The sequence below is a fragment of the Nothoprocta perdicaria genome, unplaced genomic scaffold (assembly GCF_003342845.1).
Source record: "Nothoprocta perdicaria isolate Ctin4 unplaced genomic scaffold, notPer1 scaffold_345, whole genome shotgun sequence".
Lineage (NCBI taxonomy): Eukaryota > Metazoa > Chordata > Aves > Tinamiformes > Tinamidae > Nothoprocta > Nothoprocta perdicaria.
This window is the reverse complement of record NW_020455583.1, coordinates 225339-252148: the sequence shown is the minus strand read 5'-3', so window position 1 is coordinate 252148 and position 26810 is coordinate 225339. Positions and strand designations below refer to the sequence as shown.

Below are 26810 nucleotides of genomic sequence, written 5' to 3'. Positions count from 1 at the left end.
TGGACATGACAGTATAGGAGGTATTAAGACATCAGTCTAAAAAACAAACCTGGTAAAGAGACTGCACCGGAAACAGATAACTTGTCAAGGCATCTAATGATAATCGCTGAATTAGTAAGACTTCTACAAAAAAAAAAAAAAAAAAAAAAAAAAGCAAACTAGATGGTAATTCATAGCTGAAATATCTGTTTTAAAGGCAGTGTAAAGTGGTGGCTGGTGAGGGGGCAACCAGTTATCTTGCTGACTTCAAATTGTCCTCCACTGACCCCCTCAATACTCTGCATTAAAGGACCTGATGAACAGCAGTGAAATTTCTGCCATGCAATTACAGCTGGTAAGCAACTAAAACGCAACTCAAGAGTGATACTGTCGTCTATGGTAGATCATTAAAGTAAAAATCCATTAAAGAACAAAGTCAAAAGGGGAAGTGGTAAACATCTGCTGCCATAAGTGAAAGCACTTCAAAAATTTACATTAAATAAAAAGCTAAATGGTTTCTTATAAAAAGAAGTACTGAACACGACAAAGCCACAATAAATTAGTGTTTCCATAAAACGACATGCTGAAGGTTTTGTTCCCAAGTCTATACATTTTTTTAACTGTCTGTTAATTCCTAAATGTTGACAGCATAATTGTATAATTGAGGTACATTAGTTTACATTTGTATATGTCTTGTAAAAACGTTAATTTTTTTCTTCCAGTTTTTCTTCCTCATCGGCAAAGAACAACAAAGGAAACATTCCTAAAATGCAGCCAATGGTCACTCCAATAGCTTTACCCTAGAGAAAGGGGGAAAAAAAAAAAAGAACAAGTTTCTCACAGACCATTTGTTAGTTATTTTCTGTGTCATACCACCACAACCAGGAATACAGACCCTTCTTTCGAGCTCTTGGTTGGCAGCCACATTTTACTCAGCATGCAGATTACAGACACAAGGGAGACCCATATATGTATATGGAGAAATGACAGGATCAAAAACAGCATATGCTGAGATAAAAAATAGTTGCAAATAAAGATGATGAAGAGGAAGAGCACAACCCACACACATAATTAAAATAAAAAAACCCTCAAGAAAATAATTATTTAGAGTGTTTGTTGTTTAGAAACAGACTGGAAAAGATTTCACAATTGAATGTAGATGTAAAGGTCAAAAGAAACAAGAATAGCAGCATCCAAACCACAGCTCTACCAGCAGTAGCTGGACRGCACTGAGAAGCTGAAGATAGGCTGGGGGCTAAATACTTAAAAGAAAAAAGAAAAAAAAAAGTAATAAATAAATAAAGGGTCACATAGGCTAGGCCACTAAGTCCTTACAGCAGAAGCCTCTTCCCTGTTCACTGCTTTRCTATAACATTGCTAAAAGTAAACTTTTTCCCCGAACCTTTCCTGAGCAARTGTGATTTTCCTTTCTTCAAATCTGCAAAGAGCTTTTCTTCTCCTAGAAATTTTTACTCGTGGAAAGTGAAAGAAATACCTCAGCACTAGACATCAGAGTGTTTATTTAACCACAAGTGACCTAGTATAAAAATAAACCACCACTTTGCTGAAGCGGGACTGTTCAAATGTTTAAGTGTTAGGGAAGAGATCATCATGAAAATGTATGTACAAGATGAGTATCCCATAAATAAGCAAGTTGCTGTAGACTTTGGTAGCATTACTTGAATATTAATTTATCCAGGTAAAAGTTAATTAATTTTAAAGTTATTTATATTAGAAATGAATGCATGCTAGTATTAATAGGTTACTAATAAATACTTGATGAAGAATATACAGGATTAAAACTGCCAAGGGTGATAAGAGATACACTGTCCTAACTTTGAAATTCACTGTCTTCCCACTGTAGCTAGAGTTCAGTCAAGGGATCTGCACAGTACATGTCAGGTCAGGGCAGAGATTATCCACCCTGCCAGTTACTCATGGCTTGTCTGAGATAAAAAACACCCATGTCCAAAACATGCCACTCTCATAGGGCTCCCTGACATAAACTCATAGCCAAACCTGCCAGCAAATCTTCAAAATTTTAGTGGTCTTAAGTATTTAAGGACAAAAAGAATAACAGCAAAAAAACACTAAGTATAAGTAACAATAAAAATTTCAAAATAAGTCATAGTTCCACATAAATACCTCTGAAAGGACACTTACCAAATGTGCACTGAGACGCGTTTGCCACATGTCAGCTTGTTTGGGTGTCAGGTCAGGAATCGACAGACCCAGCCTTGAAGCTAAAGCTTCTACATAACCTGCAAGACTGGAAAGACAACAAAACACAAACCCGTGATTTAGGATCTGAAAATGACCTAAAGTAAAGATTTTTTAACTGTTCRAAGCACTGAACTTCAGTAATCAATAGCTTTTCCTTCAGCATGCATAATGCTAAAGCCATCAAAAGGCAAATACAGGAATGTGTGCAAATTGTAACTCAAGTCTGAAATGTAATTTAAATGTTAATTAATTTTTTCAGTAATTTAGTATACAATACTTYCAGAAGAACTTTATGCAGTATGACAAAACTGGCTTGAATGCCACTGCTTTAGCATTGCCTGTAGTAGTTTTCAGCACAGGAAGCATCCTACCACACACCCGCCGTTCAGCAGTAAGCTTTGCTACMGGCAGAAAAAGTTGAGGGAGTGGAAACAATGCAAACGAATAAAAATAATCCACTGCATCCCTTTTTAATTTTAAAAGAAAAGAGCTCAATTGTCACATATTTCCTCTTTAGCAATATATGCTCTCCTAGGGTCCCAGCTTGATGTTTAAGGAAAGTTATATCCTCTGTTATGTGCTTTCTTGAAAAGATGTTGAACTATAGTAGGAAGCTAGACTGAATTTCTCTTTTCTGAGAACAGGTTTTTGCCTTGTACTCAGAGACATTTAGCACACTCAGTTTCAACGTGGTGCCTTCAGAGCGGAGCTTACAGCTGATGTTCTCTTCTTCACACACGTGCAAAAAACCACACACAAGTGGCTCGCATCATTTTAACAAATACACTTTTTAAATGACAAAATTCCCAGTGCTTCCTTAAGAGCAACCAATACCTACTGAGTGCATTGAATCAGATTAAATGCCACTGCCACTTTCCTCAATTAAAATACTTAACTTCCCCAATACATTTTGTCAGAATACATTGGAATACTGAGAGAACTATTCTATTTCAGAACTGTGTCACTGTAATTTTAATCTCAGCAACGAATATATTTCATTTTTGTCTTTGCAAAGACAGAAAGCTACAGTCACACGGTTTGCTGAAGTACAGATTGAGAGCTGGGGAAAAAATAGAGCAATTTCAATGGCTTATATGAAACTAGTTTATTAGGTCCCAATAGCAGCATTAGTTTGTTTTCAAAGCAGCAAGAGATCAATATACTCTTAAAAAAAAAAAAAAAGAGACATACCCCAGTCCAGCTAAATCTGAAACAAGGTTTCCCAAAGCAGCAGCTGGAAGAAGGAAAGGGAAGAGAAGGGGAAAGGACAAAAGTATTGTTTTAATAACACAACCAAAACCAAACAAATAAACAAAAAAACCCACAGAATCAACTCCTAAAGTGACTTATTTTTACCAGTTCATGTTGCATGAAGGACTAAAAATTTCTTTTTTACAGCGAACTTCTAAATTTATTGCAGTTTGTAATAACTGCAGTAGGACTAACGATAATAGGAAGTGCAACTCTTTTTCTGAACTTGTAGTGAGAAGTGACACTTGGAGATTAGTATCAGAGCTTTTCAGATTGAAGATAACAACAGCCACCCACAGTTGCCAGTTTTGTACATTTAACACTGGACACTAAAGAAAATCTKCCAGTACTTGAAGATCACACAAAATCACCTGAATTAGAAAGAACAGTTACTGGCATACGTAACTTTGATAAAAATTTTAAAAGCAGAATGGTATCGATGAGCTCTGTTAATTTAGAAGTACTGCACATGCAGCTGAATATGTAATACTTTATAATTATATTCTTGAAATAAGTGATTTCATAGACAATCTTAAGATAGTCATAGTGACTGTCTTGCATTGCAGAGGTTGTAAAACTTCCAAATGATTCATCTGTTCTGCTATACAAAGCATTGCTATTCAAGTAATTACAGAGCTTCAGATCTGCACCTGCAGCCGGAGTATGAGTTGAGAAAGAAGTATGAATTTTTTAGTCAACAAAGTTTTGGTCTTTATTGTCCCCATTAAATTTTGTCCCTGCATCGTTGAGGACATAACAGAAATTTTACCCATTTACAGAGCTATGTAAAACACTATATTCTCATTTTAGTACACTATTTATTTCACATTTGAGAGTTCCTGTAGCAGGAGAACACAGGCATTCATTCGCTAGCAAAGACCAAAAAAAGGTCTTTCTCTTTCCTAAAAATAAGCATTTCTGTTGCCCATGAGCCATTTGCCCCACATGTTAAGCAGGTCGTTCTTGCACACACACCAAAGCTGTTTAGCAGGCTCAGGACACGATGGGGCAGGGCTGTTTCTGGGCCATCGCAGGGTACCACACTGAGGCAAGGAAGCCACCAAGAACATGGGACAAAATGTGGTAAAGTGACACAGGATTTATATTTACATATTAAAAAAGAAAAGCAGAACAAAAACCCACACACCACAAGAAAAGCCAGCATTTGATAAGCAATCTGAACTGAAATTCCATTGTAGATGGAATTTACATTGAAATTACATGTAGATGGAATACATCCTTACTTCAGCCGAAGGCTGTTTCTTTGTTAAGACAGTCAGCTCTAATAACAAAGCTTATAAACAGCTTGAAACAGAGCTGTTTCAAACCCATTTCCAGAGTAAAATATTGGGATGGGCCATATCAGTCTACGCTTTTATTACTTGCCTGCCATAGTTGAAATTCCTAGAACAACTCCAATTGACAGTTCTATTTGGGTTCCCTGAAAAATAAGATTTTTTCATTACTTGATGGATTTGGAGTGAAAAATAGATGATAACACTTCAGCTGAGCTAGATAACGCTTACTGCCTGTTTATGTTAAAATTGAAAGGCAAATTAATGTTATTTCTAATAGACCTGAATAAATTCTATTCTTCAGGCATACACATCTCACCTTAGAACAAGGGCCTACTTCAGATACTGTTTTAATGTATCATCTCATAATATATAATTTTGTTCCACTTAAGGGACAAAACAGTAATCCCAATGTCTGCACACCCGCTTCCCACTATAATTCTTACCTGAATGCACAGTTCCAAAAGGAAACTTTCTGCAAGTGCTGAGCAATCTAATAAAAATGCAGCATCATGCCTCCTTATCTCTTCAGTTAAGGAAACAGAAAACCACAGGATGATATGTGGTGGTGTGTAGTGGGAGGATGTGGGCATAAGGATGTGGGCAGTGGGCATAAGTTGAAACGAGAGGTGCCAGGAGCATTTGGGAATATTCTTTTTCACCATGACAGCAGTCAAACACATGGAACAGGYTGCCCAAACATGATGGGCACTCTCTACCCTTTGAGTCTTTCACAGCAGCAAACCCTGGTCTGACCTTATTGTYGACCTGCTTTAGGCAGGACATTGGACTACAGACCTCCTGAGGGCCCTTGCCACCCAAATTATTCTATATTTAAGATGAGGGCATCAGTGACTATTTGGCACAAGAAACAGCATCTTTGGCTCTTGCTCTTCTTCCTGTCCCGTGAGCCCACTTCATCTTCCAAATGAAACAGAAAATAAATTTAGTTTTGCTCTGCCATGCCAGGCTACACAAATAAAAATCAGTACCAGGACTAACCATATCGCAGCACCCAGAACAAAGGAACATAATAACGAGGAAGACCTAATTATCAAAGTATTTTAATTACATTTGGCTAYCAGTAAAAAGAAACAAAAGAGTATTGACTATGCAATCATAAATGTGTCTTACAGGGCAAATCAGAAGAGGAAAAAGCAAGKTTTTTTTTGTCAATCTAGCAAAAGTTATTACAGTGCTTGCCTTCAGGAGGAATGACACACGTTTGAAAACATTCTGCTAAATCTGAACTTAGCATGGAAATTTTCTACTGGAAAATTACAATAGAAATTAGTATGTTAAGGTAGAGGAAAAGGACTCTTCCCAAATCTCTCACTTGCTCAGCACAACGAACGCTTGAAGAAGATGAAGCATGCTGACTCGAGGGAGGAAGTAAAGAATGAACTTACCGCAGCAATCATAATTGCGTTATCCAAAAATCCAAACCCTACAAAAGGTAATGCATTGTGGAAGAACACTAAAAGAAATAAGTAACAAAGAGATAATAAACATCTATTCGAGTTTACTAGTTTACATGAACAACTCACATACCAGTTTAGTCAGCAGATATTGCCTTTAAGAGAAGCTGAAAACACAGAAAATCCCTTTCCTACTATTTCTGTTAGTGACCTGTTCTTGCAGCAGGTCTGGTAAACCCTCTGCTGCAGCTAAGTGCTATTAATRGCTTCTGAAAAAAAAACAATTAAACCAACTTACTCTTCTCATAAATACTTGTAAAATGTTGGATGGAAGCCGCTAAGCCTGCTAATGCATAAGAAATATTTATAACTACACAAATTTTAATACTACTTACAATCCTTCCAACTGACGCTGCAGTATCTCAGGAGACTGCCAAACTCTGTCTCAGACTCTTTGCCTTCTTCTCTCATTCTAGGAAGCAGCTTGAAATAAAGCCCTTACTTTCTCTGCAACTCCCTCTCTATCCCAGTGCAAGTGATCCATCTTCTTCAAACATTCCTAAAAATTCATTTATTTTATTTTTTTAAGAGTATAATCTAGAGCTATGCAGTTTTTAATCATATAAAGCATAGCACACCCAAAGACTCCTTCAGCAAAGCCTGCAAAYGCTCCTAAGGTGGTCTTCACTAACGTGTTACTTCTCCAATCAACCCAAACTTCTGTATCTTGATTTTTTTGAGGCACTTTGTTGAATACAATTGGACTTAAAGAGGCTCCTCAACTTATTGCTTAAAGAATGACGTTCTATCTTTTCATTCTTGAAACTCCAAATAAATTCTGTTTGAAATATTTTCTTTTGCAGCAACTAGGAACGTGTTGGTGTGAATAATTTCTGACTATAAGCATAACAATGCTGTATCTTTCTTCTTTCTCTCAAGTTTTAGCTGAAAAACTCACTATGGAATTTGCATGGCATTGCTTCCAGCTGAGTCTTAAGGTGCTACCATCGTAAGGCCATAAACAATATTAGAGTCAAACTACTTCGACTAAAACTTCAGTTTAGAAAATTAGCTCTTTTCAATTATATAACTTTTAAAGGGTATCAGCTCTTTAGGGTTTTTCCACTTCAGATGTGATCATCAATCACATTTTATAGACGTACACAGACACAAACATACAAGAAGGAAAAGAATGTGTAGAAACTTCAGTCACGTGAAAAGAAAGGGGCAGCTCTTCCTTTGGGTTCTACTTTCCACAGAGAGCATGAATCCAGGATCTCGTAAAAAAGCAAAATCTTCAAGAGATCTTAAATGTAAAGATAAGAATCAAGCAGGTAATTTGGGGACCTTTTCAAAAAAATATAACAGGACAAAACAAACAAAACCCCTACCTACGCAGAAAATTAGAAAAAGGGACACAAAAAAAAATGTCCCTGGTTTTCCAGATCTGTTTACCTAACTGTGGATCTGCAGAGGGGACGCAGATTCTTACTAAAGCTGACAGAATTTTGGAGCCCAAGAAATGAGCAGAACATCAGTGACTCTCTCACATGCACACAAACACAGAGCAGATACCCAGATGAGAGATCTGCATAACTGCACACTAACAGAACTTAAAAAAAAATACACTGATTTGGAAACTAAGTCAAAATTTAGCATTATAAAGAAGGACAAACTTATTTCCAAGTTCTCTATAACATTATTTCCCTTCTCAGCCCATTTAATGTGTATATGACGAGAAGCGAGTCAGTGGTTTTAAGCTTCACACACATCAATGGAGCTTGGCTTAGAAAAAGTAATTTTATTACTGGCTTTGAAAAATGTTCTTTCCTTTAGGCTTTCAGTCCKAGTCCCATTCTCTCTCCAACTGAGGTATTATAAAATAAAGATGACAAGGTGATCGCAAGTGCTTGATTTTGCTCATCTCTGTACTATAGGAATGAGGACAGAGACWTTTTTTTTGGAGAAAAAAGATGAAGTAAATCAAATGCAAAGACAGCACAAATACTGAACTACATTCAACAGACATTCTTATTTTACCATGTCTCAGTTGTCCTGGAGATGGTGGTGCAACCTCCAACTTCTCTAGAGAAGTCAAAATGAAATGAGAGAGTTAGCAGTTCATGGCAAATTAAGTTTATTATATTAAACTTACAGAATTACCAGCAGGCACAAAGAAAACAGTTATGTTGATTAATAACTTTAAAATATGAGGAAAAAAGTTTTATATAGATGTATTATTTTTATATTAGATAACATGGTATTACAAGCCAAAAAGTCTCCCAGATCAATATTACTAGATTAAAATTCTAAACAGAAGTGATTATGAAAAATAACAACTTATACACTGGAACAGTATATAGCCATCTTTGTTACTGGATTAAATAAATTAGAAAAAAAACACACTAAAATTAGGAAAAAAAGACATCTAATTAATATAGTCATTTACTGTTTGTTTTTAGAGGTATTTTGAGCAGGCATCAGACAACCTTCATTCCTCCAGTCAGCTTGCAAAACAAGAAATCCCTACCATTTCTGTCCTGCCAGCAGACATCTGTTTTTAGCTAGTGCAAGAATAAAAGAGAAATACTACGACATTAGAGACTTCCATTAGGGGCTTCCATCACAGCAGATCAACTTTGGTCTCTTGGTGCATGTGTTYGGTATCCTGGCCTCAGGCCTTCAAGAGCTTAGGACAAGGACCCCCTTCCTGAGCCCCACAAACAGCTTATGGATTTTTGGAGAGGGGAATATCTCTGTGTAGGGGTTCTCCTATAAAACAATGGGGCTACCACGGTAGAGAGTGTAGGAGACAACCCCACAAGTGCAGGCACCAAGTGTGTCATGTGTCAACCGCGCGCGGTGGACGGAGCCTCCTGTGGCACCTCGGGGAGCTGYGACGAGCGAAGCTGCAGGGAAGGGGTCCCGAGGGAGTTCACCTAAACTGATGTCTCTGTTTGCGTGGGTTTTAGCTCGGACCGTGACACTGGTGTTCAGCCAGACAGGCCCCTGGCTGCTGAAAGGCCTGCAGTAACTTAAGGTCTTAACTATAAAACACACCAAGTTGTAACGGCTCCTCAAGAGTTGCCTTCTCCACCTGCCGGAAAGATATAGTAACTAAACTCTGCAGAAACAATGAGAAGTATAGCCTAAATATCACAGAAATAGATGTTTTTAATAGAAAATGCTACGAATTCCCAGATTAAAGCCTTGAGCGGAGGGAAGACGAGCCAATTTGCAGATGAGAGCCCCGTAATTACCAGTTTGTCCCAACTACAGGTATCTTTTGCTCCCAACAGCCAAAGCAATGCTGAAATACTAAGTTTGTAGCCACCTCTCACCCAAATCTCCTCACACCCAGCAGGTAACTCCCAAGTGAAATACTCTGGACRCCAACACAGAAGATTGAGGCCTATTCAGTTTTATTGCACAAAGCTGCAAAGCTGTAGTAAAATCTACACGACTCATGTGCTAAAATTGATCCTGTAGTTGATAGCACCTGCCATTCCACATAACTGCATTCTATCCAGTGTAGCCAAAAAGCTGTTAAAACCCCAAACTTTTTAAGTACGTAACTTTAGAAACTTATTACTAGAAGGAGGAATTGAGGACAAGCACTTGGTAGGAGTAAAAATAAATAAATAAATACCCTATGAATAATGGTAATTTCAACAGTCGGATTAACTGGAAGGATATAAACCTCCCATTTCAGTATATAAATCAAAGACTAACTTAGAAAGTTTTAATAGGATGGGAGCAGTGCAACACTATTTTGGAAGCAAAAGAGATGAATTGGTGTGAGAGTTAGAAGAAAATAAGGAATCACTTATTTCACCCTTGGTATAAAAGGAATAATGTAAAACACCCACTTCATGAAGCAAGGCACCCAAGATGAGCACTTCCTTCAGTAACACTGGTCAAATAAGTGTTTAAAAGAGACCACAGAACCACAATGGTTGGAAAAGTCCTTCAAGATCATCGAGATCCCTAGGGACAAGATCATGGAAGTCAAGGGCAGCCCACTGCACAGACCACCTCTCTTGTCTAAACATGGGCCAGAGGAAAAGCTTGATTAGATAGAGGTGTCCTCCTGCTGCGTTCATAAAAACCTTGCTTTGTAGAGAAGTCTTGCTTCAACTCTTCCAGAAATGTACTCCAAAATATAGCTTCCCTTGCTGTTGAGATAAGAATTAACATGGAAAAAAAAGCAATCTGGGATCAATGATGAGAGGTGGGTAAGGAGTTGTGTGTGTTGCCATCCAGAGGGACCTAGACAGATTGGAGAGTTGGACAGAGAGGAATCTCATGATGTTCTACAAGGACAAATGTAGGGTCCTGCATTTGCAAAGGAATAACCCCAGGCAGCAGCACAGATTAGGGGTGTGTGCCCTCATGGCCAAGAAGGCCAATGGGATCCTGGCTGCATCAGGGGGATGTTGCCAGCAGGGTCCTGACCCTCTACTCAGCTCTGATGAGACCGCACTTGGAGTATTGGGGTCAGTTCTGGGCTCCCCAGGACAAGAAGGACATGGAGTTTCTAGAGATGATCCAGCGGAGAGCAACTAGGATGATTAAGGGACTGGAGCATCTATCATATGAGGAGAGACTGAGTGAGTAGGGCCTGTTTAGCACAGAGAAGAATGAGAGGAGATCTGATCAATACGCACAAATACCTGAGGGGAGACTGTAGGGATGAAGGGGTCAAGCTCTTCTCAGTGGTGGTCAGTGACAGGACAAGGGGCAATGGATGTAAGTTGAAAYGCAGGCAGTTCCATCTGCATGTGAGGAAGAACTTCTTTTYGTGAGGGTGACGGAGCCATGGAAAAGGCTGTCCAGAGAGGTTGTGGAGTTTCTTTCTCTGGAGATCTTCCAAACCCACCTGTCTGCCACCTTGTGGAACAGGTCTATCCTGTGAGCACTCCAGAGAGGGAGTCCCCAGTCCTGAAGTCCTCTTTGCCTGAGCCAGGGACACAGGAGCCATGGAGTGGAATTCAGGCTGGAGAAGACCTCTAGGCTCAAAGCAGAGGCAAACTAAAGTAGGTTGCTCAGGGCCTTGCCCAGAGGGTCAAGGGGAAGGCTGGTGCTTGCAGAGAGTTGCAATCAACCCTCATGCTCACCCAAAGCATGGACCACCCCAAACGGGATCTCAGATGGGAAGTCTAAGTGCAGCGCTGAGCAGGTTACAGGCACAGAGCTGCAAGGGCTCAGCTCTGTCCTCAGAGCTCAGGGTTTAGCCTAAACCTGGCAGACTGGAAGGGGAAAAAAAGAAAGTTTAAGGAGGAAAGAATTAAGAAATCCCAAGGCATGAAAACTAATAATGTTTTTATACAAACACTTCAAATACCATCTCTTTAAAGCCTTATACCTTTAACGCCTCATGAGATATGTAGTCACAAGGGAACTTTTTCAGGAAGAATGCAAAAAACAAAAGGGAAAAAAATAATTAAATTGTTTTAAAGTTATTTTAAACTCTACATACACTATTCCCAAGCACACTTAACAATTTATTCATGGGATGCTATTCTGGCTTTTGTATTTTCAAAGCTTAGCAAAGAAAGAAAGAAAAAAAATCTTCAGAGAGCAGAGCAAAGGAAACAAGTCCTTCACTTGCTTTACTGGAGGAAAGAAAAAAAGAAAACAAAAACCAAAACCAAGTGCAAAACCCAGTTTGAAGAATTTAATTCACTCAAAATTCAACGCTTCAGAGTTTAAAAGTCAAAAAAGAACAAAACCCAAAGTATCCCAGTATCGCATTTCAAGACAGACATTCACCAGCTCCTCAAAGTCTGGCCCCAGAATTCACAGCACAAGCACTAAGTGAAATCAGAGAACGAGGAATACTTTTATGTTAAAATGGCATACACAATCCTAAATGAAGTTGTAAACCAAGGAAAAGTGCAACACAGTCCACAAACTCTGAATTATCAAAGTCCAGGAAACGGGAAAATAAATTAGAATTGGTTCTTAAATCTCTTCTTGAGCCTTTGCGTTTGAAGTATTACTTTTTGTTAACTACACACTTCCTCTCCATTCTTCTTTTACTAGCAGAGGAGATAAAACTCAAAGGGGAATAAGAAACTGTCAACATAAATAATAATGCTATCCACAACTTGGGTCAAATCCAGCAAGTTAAATTAACTCTGCCAAATGTAGTCAATTTACACTCCGAGGATACTTAAATTTAATTTTGAGTTTATTTTTTTAACAATGAATATTAAGAAGGGCAGAAGAACATGAAAAATATAAACAAACTGTATCCACTATGGCCCTCCTGAAGAGTCTGAATGAAGGTCTCTCATCTGGGAGTGAAAGGAGGCTTTRCCTCAAATACATCCCTGCAGAACATCACCTCTGTCCAAACTCCCGTGCAGGCAATTCCAGCAGCTCACTCTGGTATTTCTCAGCAAGATAACAGCTTCATATTCATGGAATGAGGAATCAAAGCAATTTTGCGTCTATCAAACAGCTACACTCCTTTCCAGATATATTCATAAAARGATAAAGGTCTACAGAGACAAATGTTGGACTGGAACACAGGAAGGAGATGGGCATTATTGCCTTCTGCAGGATCTTCAGACGGATCCTTAAGAGTGAATTCTGATTATGAGGCAAGAGTTTATTCATGGAATAATCTCATAAGATGCATCCTCATCCCTCTTYGTTCCTCTTTTCTTTCCTCAAAGCTTTAGTACAAGCTGCAAAAAACTCAGTGCAAACAGCAAAACAAGGCTGAATAACCACATTCATTGATTTTCAATTTCCTTCCCTTAATATTCCTCAAACAGCAACAGTTGAGAGTCACGTGCTGACAGCAGAAGAAAATAATAATACCTCCATCACTTGTTACAGCTCATGACTGATTTCCTGATACTAGGGCAAGGAAGGGATGCTGACTYGTGCAGTGCTAAATATAGGTGCTGCTGTTGGCCACTTCAGTCACATGCACAGGGGAAAACAAAGCTCAGCAGAGCACCAAGGAGCAATGCATAAACAGAGGACATGATGGAATAATTCTTCTCTATCATTAATGGAGAGATAAATGTTTCCAGAAAAAGTGGGAAATCCAGATGGGAAGTCTAAGAGAAAGTATAAAATGAAAACAGGTATCTAGAAATGCAAATCACTATTTTCATCACTGAGAAACGTTTCCTATCTATTCCAATTTTGTTTCACTTAAAGCTTATTCACATCGAGCTCAGCTTTCCATTTTCACCCAAGCAGACTCATGCTGAAATGTTATTTGTTGTGGTTCGTTTTGCAAGATCACAACTTGCAGTTGCGAAACACTACAAATAAGGTGGCTGCTACAAGATTCAAAGGGTTAATTCAGCTAAAATGAGGACAATGCAGAAGGAACTTGTGGTTTACAATAGAGATGCAGGGTAATGATAGAAGTATYGCATTTGAGCTGCTTAGATCAGAGAGAAACATCAGAAACAGCTGAAGTATTTACACAGAAACGCCAGAAACACAAGAGAGTGTTGCAGGAATCTAAACATTACAATAATGTGGTCTTCTGATCTGTGCATTCAGACACGAATGGATCCATATTACCAACAGAAACCAAAAAGAAGGTGCCAGAGCAATGCAGAAAAGTAACTCATTTGTAGCAGCTGCTCACCAAGTGAGTCATTCACAAAGTCGAGACTGTCTCAAAAAGGCAAACTCGTAACCCCATGGTCATGGACAGAGGTGGGCTCTTCTCTCCCCTCCTCGAATGCTTGGGGACTGCAGCAAACACAGAGGAATCCCAGGCCATGGGGTAGCAGAGACCCTGCTCACGTAACAAGCTCCTCTCTTAGCACGAACAAATCTGCCCTGGGGATTATTACTGCCCTCCCCATTAGCTGGAAAACAAGGTTAGACTTAAGGCTAACATCAGAGTGGAGATAATCTCATCCAAACATACACTGGGAGCCGTGTTTCATTAACAGGAGGAGTTAACCCTCCTCTGTGAGCACCGAATTCTCATGGGTATCTCTGGTTTTGGTGAGTACCTGTCAGTGAGAAGCAGCCTAGCAGCAGTGCTGAAACCAGAAGCAGAGAAAACCAGAGTAACCTACAYGTTAGCACGGCCTGAGGTTTTGCCATTTCCTTTGTAGTAGTTTCACATCGAGAAGACAAAGAAAACAGCTCTGAGTGATGCCACAAGGACCTCACTAACAAGGTTTATCACAGCCAAAGGGATCTCATGTGCGCTGCCCCCATCCTGGAGAGGACACAACACCAAGCACGGCTGGTGCCCATGTGTGAGTGCTCACAGCTGGGCAGGAACGCATTTAGGGACCCTTCAYTTCACAGTGTTCCCACCAGGTTCCGTTTTTAAAAAGAAACCAGAGGAGGTGACAGGTAAGTTTCTTTCCCACCCTGCCTCTCGCACCTTTTCCTCACCAGCCCATAAACACACTTGTTTCCCCAGAAATAGGGGGCGGAAACAGCAGTTTGTGAAGGACAGAGCAGTTCTGGCTTCCAGATAGGAGCTGAGCGTGTCGTGTTCCCAGGCAGCTCCAGCACCCGCGTTCAGGTGCTCAGCAACACCCGGCCCCGCAACACCCGTTCCAACAGCCAACACCTCACACAGGCGGCAGCCGCCGGGCAGCAACAACCGGCCTGCAAAGTTTCCAGGTTTTAGTTTGGGATTTGTTGTTGCTTTTCCTTTAAGAGAACTGTATAAAAACCGAAGTGCTGTTCAACACCATGCTGGGAATATCAGGCTTTTCGTGTGCTGAAGTTTATAGCCATGGAAAATTCCACTCCCTGCCGGAGGAGGAGCTCGGACGCACGGCTGCAGAAATCCGTCTCYCCGAAGCACTTTCAAAGCCTGAGCGCACAGAGATGTTGCTGCTCCGCATCCTGCTCAGGACCGAGACGGCAGCCCCGAATCACGGAGCGGATAAATTCAACAAAGCCCAACCTCTCAGTTACAGACTCGCACTAAGTGTCATTAAGCTCCCGCTCAGCTCTTGTGGCAATGAGGACAAGGGCTTGAGGGCTGCACGTGCATTTAAGAAACTGCTAACACCTATCAGCAAAAAGAATAGTGTTAGAAATGATTTATATGTTGAGTTCCAGCAAAAAAATTACACAACTAATTTTTACCTCTCTGTGTTAGCTAACTAACAAGCAAAGAACTCAGTAGCAAAGATGCTTTTCTCAACTCTTAACCCTGTGTTTGCAGTAGCTGGGGACCTTCCCTCTTCTGTTCAGCATGCAATTTAACAAGCTTTCTTGTTACAGTTGTGGACCTAACCAGATTTTAACCCTTGGCTCTTTGTAGAGGGAAAAAAGCAAGATGCAACAGCAGCTTTGTCAAACAGCTGAAGGAGTAAGTGTTATACAGTATAATCCAAAAATAGTGAGAGATTTAATGTGGAACTCGACCTCAAAATATTTTCTTCTGGCTTTTAAGTCACAAGCAAACAGAAGACTTGCTGGATTGCTATGCAGCTGCATTATTTTCTATGTTATTCTACATGGGAATCAAATTCTACTAAAAAATGTTTCACTCAATTCACGAGTGATTTAGAAACTGAGTTACTAAAAGCTGATTTTATAAAGGAAAAGCAGAGGGAAGAATAGGGCATGGAAGCCAATAAACCAACAGTTCTCCTCAAGCTCTTTTTTAACTCTTTGAAGCCTAGGCCTTTATAGGTGCTATAAAGGACTTTATTCCGCACAGCAATAAGGGAAAAACTCTCCTGCTGCTGAGCGTTTCTGCAGAGACTCCAGCCCTTTGACAAGCACCATTTCTCCCAGGAGGATTAATTAGCTCTCTGCTCGGGATTAATCAGCACCTCCTGCAGCCTCTCGCTGCACAGCAACTCAAGCTTCMGTCCTACTCACACCACCAGCTAGGGCTGGGCCCACACTTGCTCTAAAGCCACTTTGGGACTTCTCAAAGTACTAAAATCTGACCCATTCGTTTAACATCCGTGTAGAAGAACCTTCCCTTGTCACATTCAGCAATGAACACTTCAAAAAAGTGGCTTGCAACATTTCACATTTTTGTTGCAACTGTGCATATTTTTCCCTTCTGCTCTGTCACTCTCAATAGTCCTTTCCCTGACAGCAGCAGATTCCTGCATGAGGGAGCTGCTCATCCTACATAAAGGAAAGGAGAAGAGGCAGCTCCCTACTTATTCAGCAGAAGTCAGAGGGATTTTGAGGTCTACTTGAACTCCCACACGTAATTCTCAGTACCAAAAGAGTAACATATGAGATGTAAACAACATTGCTCACTAATTTAGTCACCATACATGCATTAAGTGACACAGAGAGGAGAAGATGAACCTCAGCCCAAGGCAGATCGCCCTCCCCATAAGACAAAAGGCTGAAGCTAAACACAAAACTGTACCTTGAAATCACCTAATTTCACGGTCCTGCTGCAAGGGGTGAATTGACACAGTTTTGTTCACATTCCTAAACTCCTCCTGACCATGGATTCTGGACTCTTCCTTTATTCCAGCACTCCTGTTCAGCCAGGAACAGAGCTAAATCTACAGATGCACAGAGAAACATGGTGGAACTGCACACCCAGAGCGAGCAGACTGGGACAGCCTCTTTGCTACAGCCTCACTGAGCCCACGGAGAACCCACACAGACCTCAACAGGCCTGATTTCCTGCTTGGTTTGGAAAGAAGAATTAAATGAGCTCAAGCTTTTACAAAAGGTTGGACAAAACCACAGTGGAACTCGGCCATGTACAGTCTGCAGCTCCAGGAAAACTAAATGAGCAACACTGAGGCGAGACTGATCTGACACATTCCTAGCATGCAATCCAGGGAATTAAATCCCAGCGTGCAATCCAGGGAATTAAATTAACAGGGAGGAAGAGAAAAATCCAATGAAAAATATGCAGAATACAAATAGTTTTTTCTTCCTCTTTTCTAGTAAATTGTAAATAACAAATAAGACTGCAAACAAGCAACTGTTTTGGACAGTTGAACTAGTCATCATTGACACTGGTTATTTCTGCTGTGTACAGACACACACCTTGGCTACAGTCACCCAGTCCAGAGAATGCAGGAAAGTTTCTGCAGTCTCTGGAAAGCTCCYCTTTTCAGAGATTCACTCTTTCAGTGATCAAGCTGCTTATTTGCAACACCACTGCCACTTCTGCAGCTACCTCATTCCCTTGCTGCCTTGCCTTTTTTGATGAAATAAAATAGGTAATAAAAAAGAAACTTGGCAGGGGAGGGAGCAAGGAGGAAGGTCAAACTCCTCTCACCAGTTCTCTGGTCAAAATCCTTATTTTATTTGGCAAGATGGCTGTAGATCAAGCCAGCAAAGCCCGTGAACAAAACAGTTAATTTTACATTTGTAAACAGATCTTTCCTTATGCTTTGCAAAAAAAAAAAAAAAAACAGTCCATAACAAACAGACTTTGTTCCATCTGTATCTCTCTCCAGTCGCCTATGAAAGCTAATAAGTGAAAATTTCTATCCCTTTAGCTGGGGTAACACACAAATGGACAGTGATGATTTACACACCTCATTAACAGGAGTTACTGAGCACCATCAGGTGAGGGGCAGGTCACTGCACACAGTCAAAAGCCACAAAGAGCAACTGAGGAAAGGCACCAGCTACATATTTTTAAGCTTACAAATAACTAGAAACTGCTAATATTTACAAGCCCTAAATGCAATAGGTTTAAGGCCAACAATTACCTGTTGGTCATGAGAGCTTTAGAGCACCTCAACCTTGCTTAGCCCAGCACACCAGGCAGCAGCTCTTAAACACTTTCCTTCTTGTGGAAAAAAAAAAAGAAGATTTTTCAAGAATATTGCCTCCTCGTTCAAGCAGGAGCCTTACCTAACAGATATTGGCCATGGTAAGGTAGATTTTAACTCTGGGAACGCCTGCTGGCACATATGCACATGATTTTATTTCCCAAAATACAACACAAATGTTGCACAGCAAATTACAAAACAACCCATGGAAATCTGCCAAAATATGATGCAGACCATGGAAAATCAATAAAAATAAATAGAAATCAAAGAGTACCTAGAAAAAAAGCAGAGAACACSATGAGTTCATCACATCCAAGTGCAAACTGGCAAATGACACAAAGTGCAACAAGTAGCGGGACTCAACAACGGGGATGACGCTGGATGCTCTGTTAATCACACCAACATCTAAGCATCCAAAATAACACAAAGGAGCATGTGAAAAATGCCTGTGACATCTTATCACATTGTTTTGAATGAAATACCCATTCTGTTGGATTAAATGGGGTGTTTTGAGGGCTTTGCCTCCCAAAGCTCACTGTGTTTCGGAGGAGGCAAGGGTTTCCTTTCAGGCCTTGTTAGTGCAAAGCGCTGCCAAGGTTGCCAGCAGATGCATTAGGTATTAAAGGTAAACAAAGCAGCAAAAGGGAAACAAGAACATTCATGTCTCTGAAATAACACCATGCTAATTTAAACAGAAAGAAGGAAAAGAGTGGGAGACAGCAAGCCTGCTTGAAACTGGCTTTCCCTAATCTTAACCACTTCTCTGCCTGCAAAATGCAAGAGTTCCAAGACAGCTTCCTGAAGAAGATCATGCAAGCAGTATCATTATCTTATTTTTCTATTTATTTTTTTTAAATAAAATATTTTCTATTTACTTTGCCTTTGATAAGGGATTTTCTCCCAGAGACACAACTGTCTCCATAGTTCCACACTCACATTAAGACAGAGCTGAGTGTTCAGCAGAAATGAGTAAGCTTTAAGCAATTTSACTGACTGAACTAAATTAAACTTTGTTTTCTTTTTATTGCACACTAAAAACAAGGTCTCTGTATTCACAGAATACACATGCTGCATTTTATTTATACCTACAATACAGAGATCAARGTGTTTCTATTCTAAAATGCTCAAGTGTCTAAGCCAAAAGCGCTCCTCAAACCTGGGGGGAACTTAAAAACAAACAAAAACTGACTTGTAATGGTCATAAAATGTAATATTTTACATGTGACCCATTTGAAAATTAATGGCTCAAGTTTTGGTAGTTTAATTCAAGATCTAAAAAATAATAATGCTCGTGCATGACAATTACATTACTTGAAAACATGCAGGATTTGGAAAATAATTTCTGATTTGAGCAATACTCTATTTCATCTTGCCCAAGAGACTAACTGCAGAGTGGGGCAAAGACAGTTAACTAAATTCTGTTTTTAAAAATAGCATTATATATAGCAGAAATAGCATTTCTGTATTGCACTAGGACTATGTATTTTAATGCAAGCACTTTCCTAGGAAAGCACAGAGACACTGAGCTTAGCTGAACGCAGATGCTGCTGAACCTTAAAGTGAACACAGTTATCTCAGGCAGCAACCTCTGATTTAATATTTTCTAGAAATTATGGTATGGCTCAGAAGCAGGGCCTGAAACACATAACAAGTCCCCGGGGTATTAAGGGAATCACTGACATAGAGACTGAAGTCTTTATAAATTCCAATAAAAATAAATGCCAATAAAACCCGTAAGCYTTAATTCTGGTTGCAACCCATGCCAGCTGCATCAAAGCAAGCACGCAGAAAAGCTGTCACACCAGCAGTGTGCTGGCCGTATGCAATGTCACGTCGCAGCAAACAATTCGGTTTTTATTTTTATTGGTTTTACTGTACCAGAAGTACTGGCCGCCTCTGGTGACACTACCTCCTTCGCTGGCTTCTCAAATGGTACCCACGGTTTAGGAAATCGGGATGCTAAAATTTGTCAAAAGCAAGACAGCAGAAAGTCATTACTTCAAACATCCCAGTTTATACTGGAGCATATCAGCAAGGAAAGAGCCTTTGCAAACAGCAAGGAGAGCGGGTTCTCTTTAGTCTTCCCCAATTTTGCTGCTGGATCTTTAGATGCTTCCAGGCTTCCCCGTGGCTGAGATCCTGCATTTAGGCAGAGAATGCCTAGACTAGAACCAGTTTTCTTAAGTGACCTGCAGAAGTAAAACTACAGCAGGGGGAAGAAAGCTGGATCACAGCAACAACAGGAACTTCAGCAAACAGAACCTTGCTTCGTTTTCCCAAAGCACTTTACGCATTAGCACAGACAGAATAAGACTCACAAGCAGACTTCAAGTACAAACAGAATGCTCTGGAGTTTAAACTAGAACAAGAAAATAAGCAAATTCAATCAAAGAAAAAAAAACTCACTGGAACTATTATATGCTGTTAATTTCCATGAAGGCTACATGTACGCTGAGGTGGCAACACAAGTRTAACCTCTCTAGGTACCCAGATTTGCAGTTTTATTGTTACATTAGAAAGGAAGTTCAAATACATCGTAAGCATTCAGATACATTAAAGCTTAAACACAAAAGTCTATCGGAATAAAGACACCAAGTGCAGAACTGCCTAATCCAGCACACAAGAACTGGATAATGGACATGGGGATTTCCTGCGGCGCGAGGGCTCCTCTCCTCCCACCGAGGCGGTGGGAGCCACGACAGTCCTTCGGGGTGGGCTGTTTTATTTGGGCTTGGTCTCTTCACAATTTCACTTCCAGATTTCTCGGGGACCGAGAGCCTCTCTCTCCACGGGAGTTCCGAGTGACTGAATCTCCCACCCAAGGCCCTGCCAGGAGCGAGACGCGGCTTCCCCGGCCCAGCTCCATCCTCCTTCCCCGCACGGGGCACCAGCTGCTCCTCGGCCAGGAGGCCCGGGAAGCCGAACGCTGAGCATTACAGACACACATCCACGCGACAGCTGGAGGCCTCGTGATTTTTCCTTTCAGAAAAATACTGTATAAAAACAGCTACGGTAGGAACTTAGCATTTCCTCATTCTTATTTTGGGGGCAAAAATAGCATTAATTTCAAGTAAATGGCTCATGTTTAATATTATTATTAACTAATTTTTGGGTGRATAAAAGGTTTTGCATTACAACTTGTACAGATGAGCAATGAAAATGAAATACATTTGAAACAGCTAKGAAGATACAACAATTCCATTTGCAGAACTTGTCACAACCAGCACGGTCTGTGCAGGACCCCTCCTTTGGTACTCTGCCTTCATGTAGGGACTGCACGAGTTCGAAATAAGCAGTAAGCAGAACATATTCCCACCTGAAACACCTTATCCCGGCCGCCTCCRAGCACTCTGGCCTCGGAAGTGGGATTGGGAGCCGTCCTGGTGGGCRCTGCGGTGGCCCGGGAACACAGAGGGGCTGCACACGGGCACACTGCAACGTCTGTCCCTTTATCAGCTTGATGGGCGCTGCAGCCTGTCAAACTGCACCATTATCAGCAGCCTGCCAGGAGAGCTGCTGCTAGAGCAGCAATCAAACACCAAGGTTCAAAAGGAAAAAAGAATAACCCTTCTCCTGATCCTTGGCCATGAACAGCTCGGTTCACCTGCGAACATGAGGCATCTACAGAGGGTACCGGGTCACACGAGCAGGGCAGTGCCCTCCTCTCCGCACCCCAACCTGCCAAGGGTCCTACCAAAGGTCCTACCACCTGCACTGCAAAAAAAGTTAGTCCTTAAACAAGATAGCAAATAAYCCCAGCAGGATCAAGTTCCGCTTTACTCAATTAACACAGATGAAGTTCTACCAAAAAGAGGCATTAAAAAGGGTGATATCTAAATCATCACRACAGATTAACTGGTTGGTTTGTATCAGAAAGAGGTGTCGGACCCCTAGAACATAGAAATCATCTTACATCATGCTTAAAGAGACAACAATCTCAGTTACGTTGCTTTTCCTTTAAAAGTGACTGGAATAGTGGCACCTTGGCTCTATTATCCCTTAGGCAATTGCCATAAACAATAACAGCATTCATCAATTTTACATCAGACAGAGCAGAGCTGGTTATTCKGGCACAAAATAAGACGTCACGATGCACAAATATGCATCGATTTGGTCACATTATTAATATGTACGTGACGCATGTGCAGCATAACCAGCCGCCAGGATTGCTGCTTGCTGCGGAGCTTCTGTGTTTTCCAGCTAAGGCAGAGCCCCAACAGGAGAAACAAGCAGCTACAGTTGAAAAAGCCTAAGGTTTCTTTTATTTAGTGAGCACACTACATAAATTAGCCACTAAATGCTAAAATGCAACTTGGTGATTTCATGAAACTTTGTGTTCAATGTACATTTGTAATTCGAATGGAAGATGTTCTCCCATCTTTGCAGCAAAGATGAGAAATAACTATCAAGAGCTGATACGTATAGAAACACCAGATACCCACTGCGTTAGTATTATTAGTGCAGAAGTGTCAAATCTGGGTGTAAGGAGTCTGTAATCCAACACACATTGAAGAACACCAGCACCCACAGCATGTCTCCCTTATCTGTATTTCCCTATTTTTAATATTTCTTACCCAAGAAAGTCAAAGCCTTCAACAATTTCCCTCCGAGTTACTGGCCTTGCTGTTCTGCTTAGGATTACTTCTACAAATTGCTTTGCGACATACACTGGAAATTTAAGGTAGAAAACCTGAATGAAATCATCTTTCCTTAAAAAGAAGTTACACCATCTCTTCAAAACTCCTCTCTTATAATGAAAAAATGCTAGAGAAGGACACAGGCATTAAATCATTCTCCAGATTGCCAGCTAGTTTTTTCTATGTACTTTCATCTACCCTGCTTAAGGAAGTATGAAAAGGAAGGAGGATTTGACTTTCTGCTGCCAACGAAACTAAACCTTGCTCGTGAGGCACTGCTTCTCCAGAGAGGAATGCTGAACTGATGGAGTTTATCTGAGAAGGAATTTGTCAATTTACCACTTCAAYGTTTGTGTAACTATGAGAAAGGAAAGCAAAACCAATCTGTATTCAAGTCCACTCGTATCATCTTCACCCGGCATCACTGAAAGGCTTACAAGAAGCACAAGGTGGAATTTTAAAGCCCCCTTTAATTCTCTTCTTGGGAACCCTAACTGTTCACCTTTCAAAAGACGGGAGAAAAAAAAAAAAGCAGGAAAAAAGCCTACAAGAAGAAAAAAACAAGTCAGTGTAAGAAGGATGGTAGCTTCCTCTACTGAACAGAGCGATTTACTTATGCATTGTAAAGTCAGTCRGCAAGATAGATATTATAGCTTAAATTAAGACACTTGGCAAAAAGAAAAAAAAAAATCTATTAACATAGTTTCCTTCAGATTCAGTTTCACAGTCTTAACCCCAGGCTTTCCTAAGCAAAACCCATCTATTACTCCGGTCTCACCTCCCAGGCGAGCCCTGTGTTCTGTGAGCTCGAGCTCACAGACATCTTCATGCTCCAGCCAGAAAACTAACAGAAGAACCTCTGTTTTTATTAAAATGCCTGATTTCAGGTGCTTTCATGAAGCTCAACTGATCAAAGCGGCTGCTAGTGCCGGGAGCCGTGAATTTGTTTCTCCAGGTAAGACCCTGACAGGAACACGCTGCCCTGCACGGAGACCTCTCCCCACCTGCAGGTTTGGTGCCCGCAGTGCAAACGGACAMGTTAAGTTCCCCAACGCTTCAGAGCCGCTACCTTAAAGATCAAGAGCTGGGACTCACCTACCTGAGGGCCGATCTTCGGCGTGACGGGTGTCCCCGCAGCCTCTACCATTAGCGGAGGCCACAGGTAGTGGGTCCTGTCATATTTCGCGCTAGGGCAATTTGGTGGTGGAACCGCGTCCTTCGGGTGGCCTGAGGAACAGGCCCCTTGGGGTTCTCGATGTGCCCGGGTCTCCCCATATTGCTGACAGCTTCCCCTAGCTGATATGGGGTCTGTTAGGGCACAGAAGAGGTAGTGAAGGAAGAAGGTCAAAACTTACCCCAGAAAGGACTGTGTAAGAAGGGGATTGGGCTAAGACCTCCCTTTCCATAGAGGAGCAGGAAAAGATCACAGGTGTGAGACAAGCTTCAGCGCAACAGAACYGCTTACACCTTCCACCACTGAGGAGAGACTCATCACCCAGACCCAAAAGGGATGCAGGAATTTACTCAGCAGACAGGTAAGTAAATTTAAAGGCTGCATTTGGGTCSCTCTCATGCGAAATCAACACCAGAGCACAACTCATCTGAAAAATCAACTGCCCAGAGCTGCAGYGTGCTGCCCATTCAGAAGACAGGCTGAAACACATCATTACTGAATCATCAGGATCATCACGTCTCGATTGAGSTCAGCACTGATCAAGACCAGGAGTGACACAAGCAGATTGAAGAGAAGAGCACTTGGAAAGTGAGGAACAAGGGCTCCCCCCAACTCCCATTCACCCCAACTCCTACAACCAGCACCCGGGTGACAGTTAAAACAATGATTATACAGGAACAATCTGGACACACAAAACAGTGCCTGGTCACAATAAAGCATGCAAAACAATATACCAGTTTGTATACCCTCATCTGCTCAGGRAGTTGTATCACTTTCCTTCCAGTGCAACCTCCCACCCCTTCACATGCATCTGTCACTGCTTCACGCTGGAGCTGTATTTTTATCCACTGGAAAATTGGAGAATGGCAGCTGCCYGAACTGCATATATGAAACTGTCCTCACCTAAGATCTGAATTCTGTCAGTACTGACTAACTTAAGAAAACAGCTATTGGCCAAACACCCTGGAGAAGCCTCCTTTTAGCACAGTCCCCTTCTCAAGCCCTGAACTGCTCGAATATGTGAATGTCACGGGAGAGCCCAGGGCTACAGCGGGAGCCTCTGCTGCAAGCAGGGCACTGGTTTCAATGACTCCCGTGTCAGGTGTCTCCTCCTGTCCAAAATAAAGGTGCTTTTAGCTCTCAAGAACACCAGAGAATGTACAACAGGTGTTCACTGCAGTCTAAAAAATAAAGATTAGATTAAAAAAAAAAAAAATCTTAGTTCACTCGGCCTCCAGCATCTCTTCTTAACTAAGACTGACTTTCAGGAAGTCCATTGGTTTGTATTTTTATTTTAAACATGTCAAGAAATATCACTGCTCAAAGCTGGCAGCAGCTATCACGGCAAAGGCTGGAGCAAAAGCTAGAGCTGGAGGGAAGTTAATTCTCCAGGCGGCTCTTTGGGGCTGGCAGGACGGAGGCCTCCGGAGCCGCGGCAGCCCGTGCGCCCTGCTCAGCGAGGGGCAGTTCAGGTGCTGCTGGAACACGCGCTGACACGGCACGGTAACCTCTGGCACGGGGGAACTGCAGCTCCCACTGCTGAAACCAACCTGCTGCTCRCGAATAATGGTCACAAGCAGGTATTTGCTCTTGTTACTAATGCAAAATGAGCAGGTAGTCGCAGTGTTTTATAGAAATAGGCTTTCAAAATGTATCTRACAGTAACTGAGCAACACGATATTAAACAGGCACATCTGCTTAATCCTTTCTGTGCAAAACCCGAGCTGCTATACTAACGTACACCTCAAAACTCATTTTGAAGCCCATAACGAGATCCTCCGGGTGCACAAAACACTGCGAGCACCCAGTTTCACCTGAGCAGTAACTGCCGAGATGGAAGCTCACAGGAAAGCCTCGTGGCCAGAAGCCTTCCCGGGCTGATAAGGATCTGTTTTGGAAGCGCAGTAGTTGTTAGTGCTCAGAAGTTGGTGCCAACTTGCAGCTTAAAGATACTGCCTGCTCCRCTGGGAAACAAAGAACCACTTCACACATAACTTGGCTCTGCTGCTCCTAATAAAAAAGGGCGTTTAAGTGAACTGCTCTCACTCTGGCTGCCATTTCCATGCAATAGTGGGCTATAAAAAGGGAGAAGGGGCAGCYGAGGGGTCACTGGGCTCCAGGCAAGCGGCTGCACTTGGGAAGCACTCCCTGCTCCACGGAGCTGCTCCCGCTGCCACAAAYGCCCTTCCCAAGGACATGCTGCCACCAAAGTCACAGGGAGGCCGGGATCCGACGTGCGACGACTCCGCACGTATCAGCCTCGCCTGGGCCGGGCGGCTGTCCAAGACCCCCGGGCCAGTAACCAGCGGCGCGGGGAGCTCTGGTGTTTGCRCCAGTGCTGAACAAGTTTGGGGCCAAAAGAGGAAGAAAAGGACCTCCTGTGTGAGTGTAGCTGCTGCTGTGCGGTCCGTGTCGGTGACACCGCTACAGCCGGCTGCACCTGCGCCGAGCGGGATGTCGCCACCTCGGAGCAGCAGCCGTGTCGCTCCGACAGCGGCTCCAGGCCCGTTCCCGGATCCAGGCCCATTCCCGGCACCGGGAGGGCTCCGCGGCATTCCTGGACAGGCGCTACCCTGGGCGGGAGCTGGGATCGGGCTCCCACTCGCGCCAAGCGCCTGGGTGCTGCCGATGCTTCCAGAAGCCAAACCCGGTGCTCGTTCGGACACCAAGCTAGCGTTTTAGTGGAAAACTGATACGCTGGAGAGTAAAGCGAGCACATGCGGGCTGAGACGCTCGTGGTGCTGCCGCAACTCACACGGACTGGACCAGACTGGGCTGGACATGACGGGCCGGGTGAGTCCGGACTGGGGCACGCTGGGCGGGTCAGATGGAGCTGGGCCGGGCCGGACCGAGCCGGGTCGGGCCAGACCGGGCCGGGCCGGGCCGGGCCCGACGGGTGCAGATGAGGCGGTAGCGGCGCGGCCCCGCGGCGCGACCCGCGGCGCTCGCTCACCTTGCGCGATGGCGATGGACTCGAAGCGGTGCAGCTCGCGCAGGAGGCAGCTGCGCTCCGTGGAGTGCAGGCTGTAGATGAAGTCGCGGGCGCCCTGCGCCGTGTTCAGCGCCTCCATGGGCTCCTTGCGCGGGTGCGTGCCCAGCGCGCG

At 42.4% G+C, this 26810-nt stretch overlaps 1 protein-coding gene across 1 annotated transcript; it reads right to left on the bottom strand.

Moving 5' to 3' along the window:
• Positions 1 to 319: 319 nt before the first annotated feature.
• Positions 320 to 26798, bottom strand: TMEM65 (transmembrane protein 65). Its single transcript, XM_026044005.1, has 7 exons — positions 26660 to 26798; positions 8207 to 8251; positions 6158 to 6225; positions 4840 to 4894; positions 3394 to 3436; positions 2143 to 2248; positions 320 to 779 (listed from the first exon to the last, which is right to left on the bottom strand). The coding sequence occupies exons 1-7, from the start codon at positions 26775 to 26777 to the stop codon at positions 684 to 686; spliced, it is 531 nt and encodes a 176-aa protein (XP_025899790.1). The 5' UTR covers positions 26778 to 26798; the 3' UTR covers positions 320 to 683.
• Between the last annotated feature and the right edge of the window lie 12 nt (positions 26799 to 26810).

Excerpts from the sequence above, each read along its gene's own strand:
- TMEM65 (XM_026044005.1), bottom strand. The coding sequence starts at position 26,777 with ATGGAGGCGCTGAACACGGCGCAGGGCGCCCGCGACTTCATCTACAGC. Across the intron at positions 6,226-8,206 it reads TCCAGGACAACTGAGACATG|TGTTCTTCCACAATGCATTA; the intron begins GTAAAATAAGAA and ends TATTTCTTTTAG. Across the intron at positions 4,895-6,157 it reads ACGCAATTATGATTGCTGCG|GGAACCCAAATAGAACTGTC; the intron begins GTAAGTTCATTC and ends CTTATTTTTCAG.